General features: G+C 40.2%; 1 protein-coding gene and 1 long non-coding RNA gene across 6 annotated transcripts in view; one reads left to right on the plus strand and one right to left on the minus strand.

The window, feature by feature from the left end:
- The window catches only part of csmd3b (CUB and Sushi multiple domains 3b), a 424286-nt gene that overhangs the window by 389126 nt on the left and 13470 nt on the right, over positions 1-21690 (plus strand). For 3 of the 5 annotated variants that reach the window (XM_076878974.1, XM_076878976.1, XM_076878977.1), the window contains exons 55-63: positions 2858-3031; positions 9412-9597; positions 10374-10559; positions 10884-11057; positions 15055-15237; positions 15386-15562; positions 17215-17394; positions 18780-18953; positions 19119-19292. In XM_076878974.1, coding sequence (XP_076735089.1) covers positions 2858-3031; positions 9412-9597; positions 10374-10559; positions 10884-11057; positions 15055-15237; positions 15386-15562; positions 17215-17394; positions 18780-18953; positions 19119-19292 — 1608 coding nt within the window. The remainder of the gene's footprint in view (positions 1-2857; positions 3032-9411; positions 9598-10373; positions 10560-10883; positions 11058-15054; positions 15238-15385; positions 15563-17214; positions 17395-18779; positions 18954-19118; positions 19293-21690) is intronic. The other 2 variants (XM_076878975.1, XM_004549144.4) reach the window with 1 other exon arrangement.
- The window catches only part of LOC143414494 (uncharacterized), a 41999-nt gene that overhangs the window by 4322 nt on the left and 15987 nt on the right, over positions 1-21690 (minus strand). The gene's annotated exons all lie outside the window — the stretch shown is intronic.

The following is a 21690-nucleotide window of genomic DNA, read 5'->3' on the forward strand; positions in this document are numbered from 1 at the left end:
TTCACACACTGATAGCAACACCGCAGGAGAAATGCCAGCAGAGGCATCCAGTATCCGTAGTTTCAGGTGCTGCACAAAAACTCAGGGAGCGTGCCAGCTTCAGTGCATAAAGAGGGAAACACATCATCATGTAGCAATTTCAAATATCCAGTGGCCTTGAGGTTTCCATTGATGAAGAATGGACCCACTATGGTTGTACCCCATATACCACACCAAACCATCACTTTTGTTGTTCCAACAGTCTTGGAGGGATACATCCAATGCGGGTTAGTGTCAGACCAATAGCGGTGGTTTTGTTTGTTAACTTCACCATTCACATAAAAGTTTGCCTCATCACTGAACAAAATCTTCTGCGTGAACTGAGGGTCCTGTTCCAATTTTTGTTTTGCCCATTCTGCAAATTCTGTGTGCCAATCTGGGTCATCCTCGTTGAAATGCTGCAGTAGCTGGAGCTTGTAAGGGTGCCATTTGTGAGTAGCTAATATCCGCCGAAGGGATGTTCGACTAATGCCACTCTCCAGTGACATGCGGCGAGTGCTACGCTGTGGGCTCTTGCTGAATGAAGCTAGGACAGCCACTGATGGTTCTTCATTAGTGACAGTTTTCTTGCGTCCACATTTTGGCAAATCCAACACTGAACCAGTTTCACAAAACTTAGCAAGCAGTTTGCTAACTGTAGCATGGGAGATGGGTGGTCTCGTAGGGTGTCTTGCATTGAAATCTGCTGCAATGACCCGGTTACTGCGTTCACCAGATATAAACACAATTTCGATCCGCTTCTCACGTGTTAACCTCTTCGACATGTCAATGGCTGTGAATAAAGAGAAACTTGTAAATAACTCATGAAAGAATAAAGTCACGTTGAAACCAAGCACACCATTGTTTTTTTTGTGACATTACCAATAAGTTTGATGTGTCACATGGCCCTCTTCCTATTGGAAAAACAAAAGTTGTATCCAAGATGGCCGACTTCTAAATGGCCACCATGGTCACCACCCATCTTGAGGAGTTTGCCCCTCACATATCTAACGTGCCACAAACAGGACTTTAGTATCACCAACCATTCCCATGTTATTACAGTGTATTCATATAAATGGCCCACCCTGTATATCTAGACACTAATATTCAGCCTTGGGCTTACAGAATACACTACATACATACTCGCACACACAATGAAACACCTCCAGTAGAGACGGAGCTGCAAAGATGTGATTTTTCAAGTCAATCTAATGAGAGCAGGTATCTACTGTAGGTATGTGCCTTCCTCCTCATGTGTGGCTGCACAGCTGCTTCTCTCTGACCTGGTCCACCACACAGGCAAAACTATCAGGAGCAAGCTGCTGCTGTGCACTCACTATAAATTCATTTTGAATTTTCTCTTTTTATATAATCCAGAGAAAAAAAGCCAACCCCGCAGCTTTCTTCTGTCAGCGTGCCAGCCAGAGGTAACAGATGTTACCACACGATGTTGTCACTTCTTCGTGAAACCTCAGTAGAGGCAGCGCTTCCCAGAATACTTCACAGGCTGAGGGGGGATATGAGATGCAATTTATAAAGGAATGGTTCAATGAAACTTAACCTAAACTGATGAGGAGGCATGATTCTGTCAAGAAATAAATAAACCAAGTCCTGAAAAGTGCTATAAACAGCATTTTCCTTCAATGACTTTTCTTATTAGCCTTGATTTGCCTTCACTGTGCATATTTTGCAAATTAAAAATGCACAACTGTAGTTATTTATGCCATTTTTAGTAGTTAAGGCTAAAAAGCAAAAAATGTGAACTTTATTTCCTTCCCATAATCCCCCCCCCCCCCCCCCCACACACACACACACACACACACACACACACACACACACACCAAAAAAAACCACATTTAAGCTGCTTTCTTTTTTTAGGTGTGTTGTTGTGTGATACATTACTTGAAATGAAATGATTTCTGTCTGCTCTAACTTTGTAATTTTGTTTGTAAATTTAAACTGATTTCCTATTTGCCAACACACAGTTTTCAGCAACATAGTCAGGAAAGTAAAACGTGTAACCCGCTTGAATAGTGCCCTTTAACCTCTGTAATCTACACCTCAAACAGAATTTGAAATGGCAAGTTATTATCAGGCAGCCCGTTCATTTCTCCTCTGTTCCACTTCCCTGGCTGTGTTTAAATCGTTGGCATTTGCTGACACCAGGGACACGGTGCAGGTTTTATCTACTGTAAAGAACAAAATCAATACTCAATTCAAAATCCCTGAGAGCAGAAAATACACATTCTCTTTTAACTTTGTGGAACGCCTTTTAAAGCATTTTGGGGTAGCTCCGTGCATCAATCAGACCTCCGTGAATGAATCTGATCAAGGAGAAAAGAGGGCCCCACACGTCGCTTGTTAAGTTTTTACCAAGTTTGATTGTTTAAAAGCACAAAGATGCCTTCATTTGAACACTGAAAGTGTTAGAAAGGGCAGTAATACAGTTGTGAAAATGTTGAAGTGGGAACAGAGCAGCTGAGCCTTGATCATAGCGCAGAAACTGATCCAATTTGCTGTGTTTGCTTAGAATCACACAATGAAACTGATTTGGTGTGCAAGCCCTTAAGCCAAGCTGTTATATAACCCCAAGAGACATTTTATGGATGAAATAAAACGGGTATATTAAATTTTTAACTATCTGAATATCTGCCGAACAGCCACCCACTATAGCACCTGCTCACAACAACAATAAGTAAATACAATGCAATAAAAGACAAAAGACACATTTGTGGAAATGTTGACAACCAGGAATCAAATTTTAGATACTAAAAGTGCAAATGAATGAAGTTGTTTTAGTGTGTGCAGTCTGACCCCTCCCACAATCTCTCTCTTGCAGCTGGTCACTGTGGAATCCCAGAAGGCATTGTGAACGGCCAGGTTATCGGGGAAAACTTTGGTTACCGTGATACGGTCGTTTATCAGTGTCTCCCTGGGTTCCGACTAATAGGCTCATCAGTCCGTATCTGTCTCCAAGACAACCAGTGGTCTGGACAGCTACCCATCTGCATACGTAAGAAAACACATGAGCTCACCTCTGAAAAAGATTCTGACACGTATTTGTCACACAATACACCACGGTAACCACTAACGTCTATAGTGGTTACCGTGGTTATTACTTTAACTCCTTATAAAAACCTTTTTTTTTAGCACCGAGGCATGATCAGGAAAATTATGACGAATTTGGCTGTTTGCTACTACAGATAACAAAAAAAAATGAAGTCAAATAGAGGCAATTTGGAGGAAGGGTTTGATAAAGAGCTCAGCAGTTCATTTAAATTTTGGATGTTTTGCTTGCCTGTGGAGTTGAAGAATCAATATCATACATCTTAGAAATCACTTTGGAGGCATACCAATGAAAAAGGCCTCGTGTTTGACAAATTAAGATCTTCTATGTGAGACAACATTTGTAAGGTGTTGCAGTAGAACGCCAAAGCAAAACATGCAAATTGTCTTGGTAAATGTGATGAATGATCTATCTGTTTCTAGATTATGATTGATATTTTTCTTGGGTCATCAGTGCAACTGCTGAATTTTGATGTCATACCTTAGCGATTCTGTGAAACTGACTGGAAAAGACTGGTTTTAAGAAGTCAGGCAAGGTAGTCCAAAAGGGAAGCAAACACGGGATTTTTATGGGGATGTGTCCCATGTGAAAGTAAAAACTACTGATGACATAATTTTATATCATGATGATCTCCTTTTCATTATTATAATTGTACCTACTGTACCCTGGAGAGGTTTCCAGTCCAGACAACCATTTGCACTCAGATTCACACCTATCTTAACCCCACTGCTTGTACCTACGCAGACATTGGGAGAACATGCATTTCTGCACAGAAAGACCCTGACCACATGGTGTATTCAGACTCAGGACTCTCTTGTTGTGAGGCAACAGTGCTAACAGCCGGATCACCATGTGGAATTTTATACTCAGACAACCCAATTTTGGATTTTTGTCATACAGATCTTATAAGAATTAGATATGAAACATAAACTTACTTACATACACTTCACTGTTTGGGGGTAATGTCAGTACTCCTGGTTAAAAACACCCAAAATGAACAAAATTCTCCATCTGTTTAAAATTTTTTCAGAAAGCACTGAAGGCAAACATATCTCATCATCATAGTTTTTCAGTGTTATTCTTCTGAGCTGCAAACTTATGACAGCATAAAAGGGAAGCTGAAGAGTTGCAGTTAACCTGAAGTATTAGTTAACATTAGTTATGATGATGTGGGAGCAATCCCAATACGGCGAAATCCAGATCACCAAGTAAATCATTCAAATTTTAAGTAAGTGGAATTTGGTCGAATCAGACTTTTCCTTTTTTGAAATATAGTTTGAGATCTTTTTCTTTGTTTTCAGATGAAACACAATTACCTCAAATTTAAGCTCTTTAAATTTGCCCTTAAAGCAGCAGAGCAGACATGTAGCGACATGGCTACGTATGGCTATATGGTTTTCAGCATTAAGTGAAGCCTTAATGCTGAAAACAACTGTAGGTTTTGTTCAGTGGGAAAGATGAAGAAGAACATTATGCACAGGATTAAACTCACTTTTGTCCCAACTATCAGAGAGAGTCTTTTTCTATAAAGCTTCAGATCCTAAAAAAAGATAAAAGGAACATTTTTTAATCAGCATATAGAATGAAGTCAGTAAAACTTCAGGGATATTGATCTGGTCAGTTAAGTAGCAGAGGGGCTTGTTAACAATGAGACAACCCCCAAAACAGGAATAGTTTTACAGGTGGAGGCCACTGAATGGTGTGGATGTCGCTGACCAAACAGTCAGAAACAGACTTCATAAGGGTGGTCTGAGAGAACGATGTCCTCTAGTGGGCCCTGTGCTCAAGGCCCGGCACCATGGAGCCCAGTTAGCAGTTACCCCTGGCACGTTGTGCTTTTCACAGATGAGAGCAGGTTCACCCTGAGCATATATGACAGACATGAAAGGGTGTGGAGAAGCCCTCGAGAACATTATGCTATTTGGTTGTGGGTCAGTTATGGGGAGGCATGTCTATGAAAGGATGCACAGACCTTTATCTTTCCTGACTGCCAGGTATCGGGTATAAGTGTCGGGATGAAATCCTTAGACACACTGTGCTGGTGGAGTGCGTCTCAGGCTCCTCCTGGTGCACGACAATGCATGTCCTCTTGAACTATGTGAACAGTTCCTGGAGGATGTTTGCCTTACTTAAATTCAACACAACATCTCTGGGACATTATGTTTCAGTCCATCCGAAGGTGCCAGGTTGTACCTCAGACTGTCCAGGAGCTCAGTGGTGCCCCGCTGCTGATGTCGGGGGGAATCCCCCAGGACACCTTCCATCATCTCATTAGGAGGCCCAACATTGTCGGGCAAGCCTTCAAGCACTTGGGCCCCATACAAACCACTGGGTTTGTAGTGTAGGTGCTTTAATAAACTTCACATCATTTTTTGACTTAAATTTTTGGGGTGTCTTTAAATTCAGCCCCTCGTAGGTTGATAATTTTCATTTCTTTCAAGCAAGGTGGCATCCTTTCCCCCCCAGATATTACCCAGTCTATATCAGTATAGATATCCAGCATTATTTTTTCCCCATTGAGATTTGATGTGTTTTCTAAGTGTTCTTTTAATTTATCTGAGCAGTATATTTGTCAGCTAACAGTTAACACTCTAAGTGTTAAGAAACTGTACTGTAGTTTCAAACAGTAGATGCATGTTTGAGTTAAAGATGGCGTAAAAGCAAAATGAATATTTCAGTAATCATGACCAGCAGTGGCATTACCTCTAACACTGTGTACGAATGCACCACCAACGTCGCTACTAGTTTTTGTCAGTAAGATCAAATTTTAAAAAGAAATATAGATATTTGGGACTTTTTTATTTTTACTACAGCCAGTACATAAATATTGTTTGAGAGCTATCCTCATTCGAAGTATTCACAGAGTAGACTTGAGTAACTGTGGCTTCTCACCAGAAATCTTATCGGGCCAGAGGGTTAAAAATGCTAGTATGCCTTAAATGAGATAAGTAGTTGGGTTTAAGAATAAAACAGAGTGGCCTAACTTGCCCAGGCTACTGTGAAAATCTAAAATTGGTTACTTGCTGTGAGCATAGTGAAGGTTTTTAGGCATCACACAGGGCACATTTGAGGTGGTGATGATGAAGCCAATTAAGGGCACCTTTTCCTGAAAGAGGCAGCCCATTTGTTCCCTAAATTAAGACAGTCTTTACAAAACGGAGGTGGTGTCACAGTGTTGATGATTCGAGAGTAGACGGAGCATTTGTTTTTCATTATTACTCATAAAACAACAAACAATGTACAAAATAGGGCCTTTATTATATGCTTTTCTTTGCGTTCATCTGTGTCTATGTGGTCCAGATAGTGTCTGTATCATTCTGCATATCTCGGAGTGCTATGCTGTTTTTATTGAGGTTATTCATGCAGGAGTTATTGAGGGAAATCATTTTACAGCCAAATTATACTGTAATTATGGAGATGAGAGGCTCTTGTTTAGAGACACAAACACAGAATGGTAATGAGACTATGGTGTGTGTGTGTGTGTGTGTGTGTGTGTGTGTGTGTGTGTGTGTGTGTGTGTGTGTAGCTGCAGGGCATGCTGATGGTGTCAGATAAATTTGTATCTTAGGCATGCAAACAAACTTCTGATTCTTCCTGATCAAGTGCTTTGCCTCCTGCCTCTCTCGTCTACTCTTGTCTTCATTATTTCTGCTCTGCTCTGCTCTCCTCACCTTAGCTGTTCTTTCTCCCTGTTGTCTTCTCATCCTTTAGTGTCCTCTTACTCTCTGTTCCCTGACTTTCTCCTTCACCGTGTTTTACCACCAACTCCTTTTCTTTTACATTGGTTAGACTCCTCTCCTCTCCAAATAATTTAAAGGTTTGTAGTTTGCGAGGTAGATAAGAGAGTGACTGGCAGTAACACTAAAGTGCCTGTTTACGCAAACATCACATGAACGCCGAGAAGGCTCAGTGGATGAAACAAGAAGAACAATTATGATGCACGATTGCAAACAGTGCACACTCAGTTCTGACACAGAAGATGGTGAGACCTAATATCTCCAAAATAATGACCCTAAATTAGGATCCCAGCTTTGCCTTCTCAGTCATCTGACATTTTCATAAATATTTATGAATGACTGTAGGAAAGGCATACATATTTGGCCCAAATCTGCACTTGATGTGGTTTTCGAGCCAGAAATACAAATCTTCTGATCTTCATGTCTGGTTTAGATTATATCTTTCTGTAGCTTTGATGTCTAAAAGTACATTTTACATGATTGGATTTTTGCAATTTAGTAAGAGAATGACACACAAGTGGTACGAAATGGTTTTGCAGTATAAAGTTATGTATGTGAATGACATTAGTGGGTAAGCTACAATTGGGATGTATTGTATAAGCTACAAGTGCAGAGGTCTTGAGCCACTCCTCATATCTCCTAGGCGCCAGAGTTTCTTTCAGCTTTTTAAGTGGTCTAGAGCAAAAGTGCTCCGGGCTTTGTGAAAGTCTTTCAAAGTTTCTCTTTTTCAGTTTCTCATTTTCAGTCCTGTCATTATGTCTGATGATTTTTGGATGACAGTTGGTGATTTTGGGCAGGTGGGGTGGGGGTGGGGTAGCTGTTTGTTAAAAGGAGAAGAAAGAAATTTTAAACTTTTGTTTAAATCGTCATCAGTATTTATGGAGTAGGTCAGGAAAATCACAACAGTATCTACGGCTATCTGTAAACCATGGCTGAGGCTATATCATGGTTTGGGGCTGTATTTTATTCAGTGATGTTTGAGAACTTGTCAAAACTGATGTAATTATGAACAATGTAAAAACAAATTTTGATCCACCACCCAGTATCATATGAAAAGAGTCTGTTAGCAACAGCTTCAATTTTCAGAAGGGCAATGATCTCATTCTGAAAAAGTGATGAAAGTTTGCCTAAGAGAGTCTAAGGAGCTTGGAAAGAAAAGCATCTGGACTTCTTTAAGTTTCCTTGAAGACTTTTCATCTCTCATCCGAGAAGCTTTTTCAGTTCTAAGAGCAACTGGTGGAGAGTCCCAGATTTTAAGCCCTATGGGAGTGTCCCCAAGAGTGTCATGGACTCCCTATTGATCCTCTACCTAATCACACGAGCCAAGGTGTGAAAACGGGTGTGGGTCATAATCAGCCAAGGTTTCGGGTGAACCCATTGTGAAACCTAGCCCCATTCTATCATGTGATGTACTGAGGTCAAATGGCCCAGGATTGGGATTGGGAGTCACTGCACCTAGTGCTTCGATTACCACTGGGACCACTGGTGCCTTCACTCTCCACATCTTCTCGAGCTCTTCTCTGAGCCTTTGGTACTTCTCCAGCTTTTGGTGTTCCTACTTACTGATGTTGCTGTCATTCAGTATCACTACGTCTGTCACTACGGCCGTCTTCCTCTGCCTTTCCATCACTACAAAGTCTGGTTGGTTAGCCATCACCAGTTTATCTGGCTGTATCTGGAAGTCCCACAGGAAATTAGCTCAGTCACCCTAGGGGGGCATCTCCCATTTTGACTTAAGGACTTCCAGGCCATACTCAGCACAGATGTTGCTATAAACTATGCCGGCTGCTTGGTTATGGTGTTCCATGTATGCCCTGCCTGCTAGCATCTTGCACCCTGCTGTTATGTGCAAGATTGTCTCAGGGGCGTCTTTACACAGCCTGCACCTGGGGTCTTACCTGGTGTGGTAGACCCCAGCCTCTATGGATCTTGAACTTACAGCATGTTCCTGTGCAGCCATAATTAGTGCCTCTGTGCTGTCTTTCAGTTCAGCTTTGTCTAAACTGGTGTAATTTCTAGATGTCAGCCACTTCCTCTATCTGCCTGTGGTACATACCATGCAGGGCCTGTCCTTCCATGATGGTTCTTCTCCTTCCTCCTCTTTCTTGGGTTTCTGCTGCTTGAGCTATTCACTAAGCATACAGTCGGTTGTGGCCATCTTGCTGATGTCCGTCATCTCATTGTGGACAGTGGCTCTGACACTAACTAGTCCTTGGCCTCCTTCTTTTCTCATAGCATACAATGACTCAATTAACAAGATGAAAAATTAACAAAACAGTCATCGGTGTTACTGGCAGAGCTGTAAGTACACTAAATGTGGCTTATCAAGAGTGAAGACAGTCCCAAGCAAATGCACTGATTACTTCTGTTCAATAATTGCTTGCTACAAACTAAATATTTCAACTATTTTAGTAAATAACACCAAATCATAGATCTCAGCATATGTTTTTTTAAGGATTTAATTATCTCATTGAAAAAAACCTATCATGGGATTACACATCAACATGAAAAACAACAGAATGGTGTCACTCTGTAGAAACAAATCTGCGTGCAAATAAACGTGTTCTTGTCTTACACTTTTTCCCTTAGCGATCAGCTGCGGCCATCCAGGAAGCCCCATATATGGCCGCACGGTGGGAAACGGCTTCAATCTCAACGATGTGGTCAGCTTTGTTTGTAATCGGGGTTATGAAATGGAGGGGCCTGCACGTGCTCAGTGCCAGGCTAACCGCCAATGGAGCCACCCACCCCCAACGTGTAAAGGTGGGGAGAAAAGTTAAGTGTATTCACCCCTAACCTTATTTATCCCCAACCTTTAATACCACCTTAGTCTCTTTCTTTATTTACAGTTAGTGCCTTCTCCAGTAGCAACCATCCTCATTTATCCCCATCATTTGTATCCACCTCAACTCTACCTCTAACTTTGTTCAGCTTAATCTCCTCTATTATTACCATCGTAACAGAAAACTTACATTTCTTGATAAAAATACATCTTTTTTCCCTTAATTTCGATGAAGTTTCGAGGTAGATTTAGAGCTCAACATATGTCTAACCTGTTCATGGCTCCAGTCTCAAGAATAAAAACTTTTTTTCAGTAAGCTATGAATCTCATACCCTGATTGTCCAAATAACAGTCAGAGCAACTCAAATTGCTTCACTCGCACGAGTTTGTACACAAGCTACCGGCCTTCTGCCCAGTTTACAGAATAAAGTGCCAATGAATTGGGTAAAATTAAAATGCAGCACATTGATAACAAGCCATAACCCTGCTTGAGTTCTGGATCCATTACAGACAAACCTGCCTGACCACCCTTTCATCCCTTAGCATCTACTGCATTAACCCTCCTAAACTCCACGTCTGATATTTTGTTCCTTCTTCACCATGTCCTCCTTGGTCTGCCTTATACTACTCTGCAAAACCGCTTTCCAAATAGGGAAAATGAAGAGGGGGAAGAGAGATTGCCCTCTCTGGTTCATGCCAAATAACACATGCTTTTCTGTCTCTGTGTCTGTTTGTGCTTGTGTGTCTCTGCGTGTGTCCCTGTGTATAGTGGTCAACTGCTCTGATCCAGGTATCCCAGCCAACTCAATCCGGCAGAGCAAAATAGAGCATGGCAACTTTACCTTTGGCACAGTGGTTTTCTATGACTGCAATCCTGGGTATTACCTGTTTGGATCACCTGTACTGACCTGTCAACCTACTGGACAATGGGACAAACCGCTACCTGAATGCATAGGTTAGTATCGTTCTCTCTTCCTCACAATCTTTGGAAAGACAGTATTTTAGCAAGACTGGGTTTGGAATTTATTGAAATGATTCTTGCATTTTTTTTTCATTTTGTTTCTTTTTCATTTTGTTTCTTTTTATATGTTACTCTTAAGATTCCCTTAAAGCCTAGCAAGCAGTGTCATGTCAGCTTTTTAATCCTTAATCCTTGCATATATTTTTAATCTGTCCTTAGTTCTTGACAGAAGTAGCTGCACCTCCTCTCACAGAGCTTTGCTGAGTCAAAACGAGTCATCCATTGTTTTCTTCATTTCTCTCCTCTGTGGCTCTCTAGTCGTAGACTGTGGTCATCCCGGCTCTCCCCCAAATGGTGTGCTGAGCGGAGATAAGTTTACATTTGGTTCAACGGTTCGGTATTCTTGTCTGGGCGGAAGACAGCTGAAAGGAGAATCATCCCGGACTTGTCAGCTCAATGGGATGTGGAGTGCCCCCATGCCATTCTGCTCTGGTAACCATTTTAACCTCTGTTGAATACACAGACTTTAACGTCCACCCTATCAGAAAGACGAATATATAGATAGCAGTTGTAGATGAAAATCGAAACGTCTAAACATGCAGACTGAAGTGCGGAGAGCTTCATGCTTTTATATCCAGCAGACACTTTCCTGAACCTTTCAGTCAGGGATAATGGAAGGGATGGGTGAACATATGGAAGGAAGACTTGGCACTAGAAAAGAGAGTATATCAGTATCTGTCTGTTAAAAGGGCTCCGGAGATTAACTTTACCCCACACTTACAGTCACCTCAGTCGTGGACTCTTAACCATGTGCATTTCTCTTCTGGTCAACTAACCATGAGCCAGTTTCACTGTGTTTCAGAAATGTTTAACCTGCTTTTATGAGGGATTCTATGATATGATCGATACAGTGTAGTAAAGTAAGTAGGTTCTTAAAGTACATGTTCAAATACTGAAATATTTCAGCTAATTTGTAGTTTTGCATTTTCTCAAGTATTAGCTGTGTTTCCTTTTCTACAGTGAGTGGATTTTATTACAATGTTGTGGAGTGTAGCTGCAACACTCATTGTTCTGTAAAGTGCTTTACACAAGCTTTCAGTCTCTGCTGTATTTGTTGTATATGCATATCTCACTATTCACTGGGCTAGACCGTCTCTCCAGACAGAAAGCCTCCTTACCTTCCCTCATGTGTAAACAAACCATCTAAGTTATGTGACACTCAGTTGGCCTGCTGGGGGCATGATTGTGGCTCTCCAGACTGAGAGGCTCCCAGCTGCCGCTTATATAACAAACTGAGTGAAAATGCATTCCAGACGAGTTGACTAAGAATACATTGTTATTTACAGCAATTGCCCAGGGAGACTTGGGGAGTGAGGCAGGGTAATAGTTTAAGAAGCGGTGATTCATGTTTTCACCTGGCAGGTCCATACCAAAGATCTGCAGACATGAGAGTTCAGTCCAACAGCAGCACAGCTTGTTCTGTTATTCTGCCTGATGATAGCTGATGAGATAACGCATATATGAAGTGATGCTGTTTGTGATATTTGATGATATTTTCAGGCTGTGAGCGTAGAGCTACTTGAGACTTGGCTCTCAAAGATCTTAGATTTGCAAATTCAATTCACAAGCCGACCTTGCCACTTATCTTGAATATTTATTTATTAGGCCTATGAAATGAAAGACCTTGGCTTTTGCCATGCTGAAAATAACAAGTTGTTATGCCACAGTTTCTAACAAAAGTATTCAAACAGCCTATGGTATTCTAATAATCAGCATGCCAGGGAGAGTTTCAGCCTGTTTGGAATTTATTTATTAACAGTTCAGAGTTGGCTGAATTTGTATAATTGAACATGACTTGGGTTTCATAACTGAGCCAAACTGTAGTTGTCTACCATCTGCAGAAGCTTTAAGCAATACCTGAACATCTTAGGATTTTTACACTTACGTCCTGTCATGCTGAGAGCTACACGAGATTTTTTAAACCACTCACAGGTTTGTCCATTAAAAATGAAGCTATAACTGGGAAGGCTGGTGAAACAGCTTTTCTCCCTTCAAAGGTTAAACAAGCCTCTAACCTCCAAAACCTAAAAAACTCTATGCCCTCTACTGTTTGCTTGATCCGAACAAAAACCTCAAGTAAAAGAAAGGTGTGATTTCACAGGACACTGAGTGTGCCACTTCAGTAGGTCACAAATAGTCACTTTTACTCTTAAATCCTTTTTCACATTGAACAAATGAAATGCTGTATTAATTCCTCTTTCAAAGCGTTGGATGGATTTCATTACATTTGGCCAGAGCCAGGCCAATGTTTATCCTGTGTATCCGGAGTCCTAATGCTAAGGTATTAGCTGAAAGCTGTAAAGAAGAGTGCAAAGCAAAAAAATGCATTTTCCAAAATGTTGAGCTATTCCTTAATCTGTGCTTACTGGAAAACTAAGTACCTTCATCCATCCATCCAACAATTCATCCATCCAGCTTCTGCCAATTATGCAGGGCCAGGTCACAGGGGACCAGACCTCCTTCTCCGTAGGCAACTCCTCCAGGGGAACACCTAGGATTCCCAAACTAGCCAAGAGTAATAATCTATCCACCATGTCCTGAGTCTAACCCTGAGCATTCCTCCCAGTAGGACAATATCTCACCCAAGAGTCAGATGAATGAACCACACTTTTTGATGTGGAGGAATAGCAGCTCTACTCCGAGTCCCCCCAGAACGACTGAACCTTTCACCCTATATCTAAACGCTTCTTTTGCCCAATTGTATCCGCAGTCTCATTCTTTTGCTCACTATCCAGAGCTTGGTACGATAGGTCAGGGAGGGGATGTAGATTGACTGGTAAACCACAACTGACCAGTATAGCATCCACATGACTGCACATGTGGCCCGTTTCAATCTCCTGCTTCCCTGACTTGTGAACAAGACCTTGAGTGTGCAAGCAACCATTTTTCCAGCTGTGAACCGTGGTCTCAGACTTCGAGGTGCTAGTTCTCCAGCTGCTTTACACTTACCTGCGAACCCTTCCAACGTGACCTACCATCTGATGAAGCCAAGAGAACCACAACATCTGCAACAGCAGAGATGAGATCTCGAGGCTACCAAATGGAAGCCTTCAACTGCTTGGCTCCACCTGGAAATTCTCTTCTTAACCCTTTAAAGCAGGGGTGGGGAACTCCAGACCTCAAGGGCCGTTGTCCTGCAGGTTTTAGATATCACCCTGTGTCAACATACCTGAATCAAATGATTAGTTCATTACCAGGCCTCTGGAGACCTTCAAGACATGTTGAGGAGGTAATTTATCCATTTAAATCAGATGTGTTGGATCAAAGACACATCTAAAACCTGCAGGAGGCCTGGAGTTGCCTACCCCGGGTTTAAAGGGTAAATTAGGTTAGAGTTTAAAGGGTTAAAGATTATAAAAAGATGAATTTTATTTAAATCTTTTTTGGTTTCATTTGTTCAGGTTAGTAGGGTAAGTTTATATAGATGTGTAAGAGCATCTACATATGCTCTTTCCCTCCTGTTTTTACATTCTTACCTGCTATTTTTTCAAGTTTCTGAGGCAAATAAGAGAGACTTATTGAGTAGAATATTATTTATTTACATCTGAGAAACCGAGTTTAAAATCCTAAGGCATTACAAAAGATGTTATATCATTAAATGTTGTGTCTCTGCTACGCGTAAGCTCAATTTAGCAGCAAGCCTCTAGATATTTGTACTATAATACAAACAGAGCCAATGTGAATTGAGGTTATTTTTTTCAGAAGTATGAGTCAAAAACACAAAAACGCAAGCAGATACTTGTACACTTTGAATTAATTGTCAACAATAAATGTGAATGGAGGCAACAAATTGAAAACATAATTAGCAATCCAAATCTAACAAACATGAATCAAGTTATGATATTATTCACACTCACACATAATCCGGTGCAATTTTTAGACCGTTAACAAAATAGGCAGTACTGATCTGAAATGTTTGAGCAGAAATATATTAGTCCAGGCCTTGGTATTTGTGTGATGATGTGAGCTTTTTTGTGTGTGAAAGTGTGTGTTCCCAGGAGTGTGCTCTGCTTGTCAGACACAATTTGCTGACCAGGCAGCTCTAGAAGGACAGAGCTAGGATCTCTCGCACACACTCACAAAGACAAACACATGCACCGCTGCCTATTTACTCATCAGCACACATGCACACACATGCATATGCACAATCTGTATGATATTTAGAAGCAGCCATTAGATGTTTCTTTTAAAATCCTTTGTCCGGTTTGCAGTTTTGTTTTCCTCACCCTACAAATAATGAACCAAAGTTGTTTATTTCTCCATTTCTTTGCTTTGATAAGTTGGAGTCATTTTTGAAACACAGCTCATTATACAGACAGTGTGTACTGACTCAAGGATTAGCATCTTTAAGTGTAATCCTTAATTCGGTACAAACCAGTAAGAAACCTGTGAGGGACCTAAGTCTGTATCCTTTTTTGTTTCCATGTAGGTGACACTACTGGTTCGTGTGGTGACCCTGGCATTCCCTCTCATGGTTCAAGAGAACAAACAGATTTCAGGATCCGTTCTAAGGTCTACTTTTCCTGCTCAGAGGGATATGAACTTATAGGTTCTTCAGAGAGGATGTGTTTCCCGAACGGGACCTGGTCAGGCACGCAACCCTTTTGTAAACGTACGGGGATATTTCTAATTGATTTAAATCTATCCTGAAATGGTACCTTGTCAATTATTCAATTATTATGAACCCACACGTGTTTCAGTGTTTCCACTGTCTTAGAGGTGACACTTGCTGAGGTCTTTTCCATTTCTCTGTCCTGCAGCTGTTCAGTGTGGTAACCCTGGCACTCCCAGTAACGGCAAAGTATTTCGTTTGGATGGAACAACATTTTCTCACTCTGTCATCTACTCGTGCATGGATGGCTATCTGCTCACTGGTCCCACCACCAGGCAGTGTCAAGCCAATGGTACCTGGTCAGGCACACAGCCCAACTGTACTAGTAAGTTATCTGCTTTGATTTGACCAATAGGTTGATACATATATAAGTACTGTCTAGTACATTTGTTGGTGTATTTTCAATATTTTGTCCATGCAATCATGAGGTGACTTTGAAGAGTTTTCAACTGTATGCAATAATTACACTCTATATATGTAATTGGTGTATTAAATCTCTTGTAATACCATGAAAGTTTGCAACCAATAAATATCACCAAATTCTGGGTGTGAGATTAGAAAGCACAGGCGACGCTGTTTTATGTCCTCTTTTAAATTATGATGCCACAGTATAGGAGTAAAGAAATAAGCCTCGAATCTTTATATTTTTATTGCAGACAACAGAGTGACTTATATAACCTTGATCATTGTTTACTTGAGTTAATTTTGCTTATTGAATCTGTGGGAAAAGTCTCCAAGCGTAAATAGCCATAAAACGTAACCTTCTGTTACCATATGAGATATAAGCAAAGTCATAGTTGAGCAAGTGGAATTTACTTAACAGATAAGTTGTTTTTTTAAGTTTATTTGAATAATTTGTCTTATTTCAATTAAATACTGTGCACTCCAAAAAATGCTTTGGAGGTTTACTTTAAAAAGTTATGTCAAGTGGTTCCACCCAACGGTGGTAAGTAACGTCTAAGAAATTGACTGTTTTACTCTAAAATGTTGAAGATTCAACAAAAAGCCACTGAGTTAATTTGCCAAAGGAAAGACAGTATTTTGCTGAAATGTAAAAAATGACTCAAAAAATAGCAAAAAACAATAATGTATTAAAAGAAAATGCCTCTAACATATATCTATATACTGTGTCCAAAAGTACTTCTTGATAATAGGACATCACAGAGAATTCCCAGATTATATTAATGCTTTCCAGTATCCAGATATGCAGTAGCATGAAAAAATAGCTTAAATCAGAAATGCTATAAATTCTTCGATATCGGTTCCCAGATTGAAAAAGTATATAAGAATACCTGATTTAAAGGAAATGGCTTTTACAGTAGACTACTCCACATCTATTAACAGGCATGACACTATCTGGGGTGGGTTTAGAAGCATTTAAGCTGCCTATTAGACTATGAAGGACAGTGCCTAAAAAGTACAGTCTGGGGAATCCTAATGCTCCTTAAAAGAGTCCCAGGACAACCTCGGCCATTTTTAATATCACTGTTGTTTCATTCATGAGAAGTGAAACCCACACAGAAATGTGATGAGATCACACAGTCTGATCAGGAATTTGCTATCGACTGCAAACTCACCACTTTCAAGAGAAGAAGCTTTATTGGAGATAATTACTTAATGTTTTCCTTCTACTCTAATATAGCAGTTTTAAAACTAAGATTCCTGAGGTATCATTTTCTGATATTTTCATCTAGATTTAATCTGATCTGTACTTTAGGGCCTGAATATTTTTCACACTTCACCTTCTTTGCACCCTAACTTACCTTTCCTCTTTCTTTATCTGTTAGTTTATTACATCTGTCACCTTTGGTGTCCTCTTTCTTTCACTTTTTATTATTAAATTACCTATATGGATAGAGTCTAGATTAATGAATAGAAACAAAATTAAATTTACCTTGTGCCATAGTATGACCTATAAAGTAATTTTGATCTCTATCTCATGTTGTCCACTTTAACCCCACTTGTCCGTCTCCATAGTGATAAACTGTGGCGACCCTGGCGTGCCAGCTAATGGGCTTCGCTATGGAGAAGACTTCACCATTGGTCAGAATGTTTCATTCCAGTGCCAACCGGGATATAGAATGGAGGAGGATGGGTCGCCTGTGAGGATGTGCACACAAAATGGGACTTGGAATGGAAATATGCCACTATGTACAGGTAAATTATACATTCAAACTCTTAACTCTGTTCAACCCTTAAACAGTACTTATACTGCTATTACACAGTAGCAAAACAGACCCTTTAAATTGCTCTGTTCCACTTCAGATACTCCCATTACTAAACATCCTATTAGCTCTGTTCTGGCAAACAAAAACACACATGCAGAACCTAATAATATCAACACATAAGGCTAGCTCGCTAGCTAGCATTGGCATTGCTATAAAGGCTAAAGTATATAAAAATTGTTTGGTGGTCCCTTTATTTGTGCTTTGCAGTAATGTTGTAGGTAGTTGCAGTGCTCTGCATATAACTATAAACCTTAGAGTGAACACACTGATGCAGTTAAATACATCTTTATGTTGTTTTTATTTTTATTTATATTTTTATTCTTATTTAAATCCAACAGATTTGTTCATCATTATACGACATATGTTTGTTTAATAGCAGTGGACAGATGCAAAAGTTGTGCTTTACTTTATACCCGCTGTTAGATCTATTTTACTGTCAAACAAAGCTGTAGTTAAACTTAGATAAGTTCCACTCATCAAGTCGTAGTGAAGCTGTAAAAAGTTTTACGCAAAGAAGAAACAGGGATGTTTGCAGTGCAGCACCATATACTAATTTCATGCTAGTGACTGTCAGCAACCACTTGCCAACCAGTCACAGAATAGACTTACATACAGATTACAGTGTAGCAAACAGTGGTTATCAGACAATCACTCACCAGTACTCAACAGTATGACTGTTTTATCATTTGATGATAGTACCATAGACCTGTGGTCAGGCTTGGATGAATAGGGATTTAAACAGAGTGTTTCTTGAACATAGCTATTTTGGGGCATTTGTAGAAGATTGTGTTTTTTTTTGTATGCCATAAAACAATCAAACAATATTGCTATAGAGAGGAGGTTCTGCTACAGAAAAATCCTACTTTAAGTGAGCTCCAAGTACACCTTAAACTATGTCTAACCCCAGTTTTCTCTGTATTGACAGCAGATTCTGCTAAGTTTGTAGTTAATGCCTCTAGGAAAAGAAATAACAAATGCAAGCAGTCACATCACTGTCACCTCTAATACAGCTGTTAATGTACACAAGTCTCACATGATACATTTAAACTGAATTGAATGTAAGCAGTTACTGGATGTAACTGAAAGTCTGGGAAGTCCAAGATAAGAAGATGTTTATGTTCACTTTTTACTAAAACCATAAACTTATTTTTAAATCAGTGGTTAATCGACTACTAAAACCTTAAGTCTTATTTTCTCACGTGATTTTACAGTGCAGTCATGTAAACTAAAAAAGAGCATCAACTGCAGCTGTTCTAAACAACACTTTTCCCGCTTCACTCTCTTTCCCAACCCTTCCCCCTCTTTTTCCCCCAGCTGTGACCTGCTCGGCTCCACCTGCCATCAGTAATGGGGTACTGCAGGGCAGTGACTTTGAATGGGGCAGCAGCGTGAGCTATAGTTGTTCACCTGGATATGAGCTCTCATTTCCAGCTGTTCTGACCTGTGTCGCCAATGGCACCTGGAGCGGCATGCTCCCGCAGTGCTTACGTAAGCATCACATTGAACTTTGGTTGTAAGGACACATCAATTACACCCATCACAAATGGAGCAAAATCTACTTTTGTCCTTGAACTTCCATAAAATTGAGCACATTCACCATTTCTAGCACCACAATTGAAATGGGACTTTGTGTGTTTGTCTCCGTGTTTGCAGCCAAATTTTGTGGTGACCCGGGGACTCCAGTAGGTGGTTTCAGAGAGGGACGAAGTTTCATCTATCAATCAGAAGTGTCCTTCAGCTGTGCTCCGCCTCTCATACTGGTCGGCACAGCAACTAGACTTTGTGAAAGCGATGGCACCTGGAGTGGAACGCAGCCGCGCTGTATCGGTAATCCATTCGTATTCACTTGACAACCATACAAAACATTCAGCTCATTGAAAAATGGTAATTAGGAAGACATTAGCTCATGAGAAGACGTGGTGCTCTGAACTTTTCTACACATCACTCGGCAGAGCTGTAGAAGGTCCGTTCAGTCTTTAACCTCCCAGCTTCCTCATACAGAGTCTGTGTGACATCCAATTGTGTGCACATGAGAAGAGAGCATTTGATAGATTTCACAGCGAGAGAGCGGCCGTCATCTGTGCTACCTCCTCCTGCTCTAACAAGGCAGCTCTCTAGCCAAAAACAAACAGTATTTTCAGTAGTGAGAAGTCAGCGACATGTTTAACTCCTTTTCTGAGCTACATGTGGCAAAGAGTGGCTTCAGGCAATGTCCTGACCTGACATTTCCTGGAATCCATCTGCTCTTGTTAATTATTTTAGTTTAGAGAAATTTATAGGCCTGCTAAACTTCATGCACTTGGCTGATATGTGAACTCTATAACAGGGTGTTAAATATTTACTTTTATGCTCCTTTGATTTTCCATAATAATGTGATCACTCAGTTTTAATTGCCATAAGGTAGCAAAATGACTTTAGGTCTTGGTTAGAACTGGCTATTGTTAGATTATAGCCTCTAATTGGCACAATTTTGCTTTTAAATAAAGATCAACCTTATGAATGAGTAAGTAAACAGGGAGGCTAGGAAAGCCACTTCTGCTTTAAGGTTTTAATATTTAAACTGAAACTTGGTCTCTATCGAAAAGGTCTACAGAGAGATGCAATGCTGAGACCCATAGAATGCTCTACACTGTGTTTCTTAATAAATGTACAAGTTCATAAAAAAATCACCAGTGTTACTGTGCCAACTAAGTCTTCAACATGTTTAAAATACAATACCGAGGCCTATAACCTCTGCCAGAAGTTTATATAAGATTTTACTGATTGCTTTTTAACAGTTCCTGACTTCATCATCAATCATTTATCCCCACATGAGCTGGAGCACAGCCTAGCATCCCCAGGCAGGGGTGTCTTACCCACTTCAAAGTCAGGGTTAAAATTAAAAGGCGGTGTTGGTTTAGCCAACAGAGCTTCCAAACTTCTGAGTGAGATTTCTCAAGAGGTCACTCTAGTAAAATGCATATCGTCTTTTTAAATAACATATCAAAGTGTAATATTACAGACTTGTTTTTAATGTGGCCCCTTTGCGATACATACGTTTCCTTTTTGATTAATAATAATCATTAATATAATGACTTGATGTTACTTTTTTTCATTTGCTGGCTATTCTAGTGTTCGTCTGATAGCCCCCTGCCTAATGATCATGACAGTTAATGACCCAAAATTATGAACCTGACAGCCTCATTTTTGTTTACTCATGAGTATTCTGTGCCGAGCAACTGCTGTTCTTTAAAAGTTAGTGTTACATCAACTTATTGGAATAGCAATGAATAGTGACTCATTTGAGACAATCTTAATAAATGGAAGGGCAAGAGTACCTGAAAGGAGAACTTGGATATAAGTGAAAATATTGTTCCTTCCAGCGGACTCTCTCCCAAAGGCCATTTGCAAGCATACCATGCAAACATATTCCCATATGTTTTCTCTGTTGGACTGTAACAATGAAAACTCATTTATATTACAAAACTACAGCACTGTGCAAAAGTCTCGAGCCACCTCTCATTTCTTTATATTTTCCTGGAAATGGGTGCAGTGTTTTATTGAAATATTTACAAGAATACAGGGAAGTAAAGTTTATGTGTCAAAACAGAGATTGAACAGTACTGATAAGCTTGAAAGTCAATATTAGGTTTGACCACCTTTTTATTCTTCAACACAACCTGACCTCTCTTAGGCAAGCTTCCTTGTCATTTCTTTAAATAGTCTCCAGGAATAGTTTTCCAGGCTTCTTGAAGGACATTCAAAGCTCTTTTTTGGATGTTGGCTGCCTTCTGTTCCAGGACAGACCATCCACTTTCTTCTACAGACATTGTAGACAATCACTATATAAGACCTGTTTTCCACTCATACATCAGCCTTGAGTGTCACCCTTCCACTGAGACCATTTGTGATGAGGCTTCAGTGAACAGTAGATGGATCAGCTGAAGGTGCTCTTCAGTTCCGCTCAGGTCTTGGCTGTATTTCTTTTTCTATTTCATAAGGACATAACTTGCAGACGTTGTTCATCTGCTGTAGATTTTTTCCTCAAAAAAAAAAGTTTCCTCAAACTTTTTAGGAGCACTCTGCACACCGTGGAGTGTCCCAAGCTTTTGGCTAATAGCTCTTTGGGAATTCGTTTGTTTTTGCAAAAACACTGTTTTATTCCTGTCAAATTGTGTTATCTTTTAAATTTTTCATAGATTCAACCAAAGAAAGTGAAACAAATTATGTGTGCTTTGCGATCGGC

Source organism: Maylandia zebra, linkage group LG22 (assembly GCF_041146795.1).
Source record: "Maylandia zebra isolate NMK-2024a linkage group LG22, Mzebra_GT3a, whole genome shotgun sequence".
Classification (NCBI taxonomy): domain Eukaryota; kingdom Metazoa; phylum Chordata; class Actinopteri; order Cichliformes; family Cichlidae; genus Maylandia; species Maylandia zebra.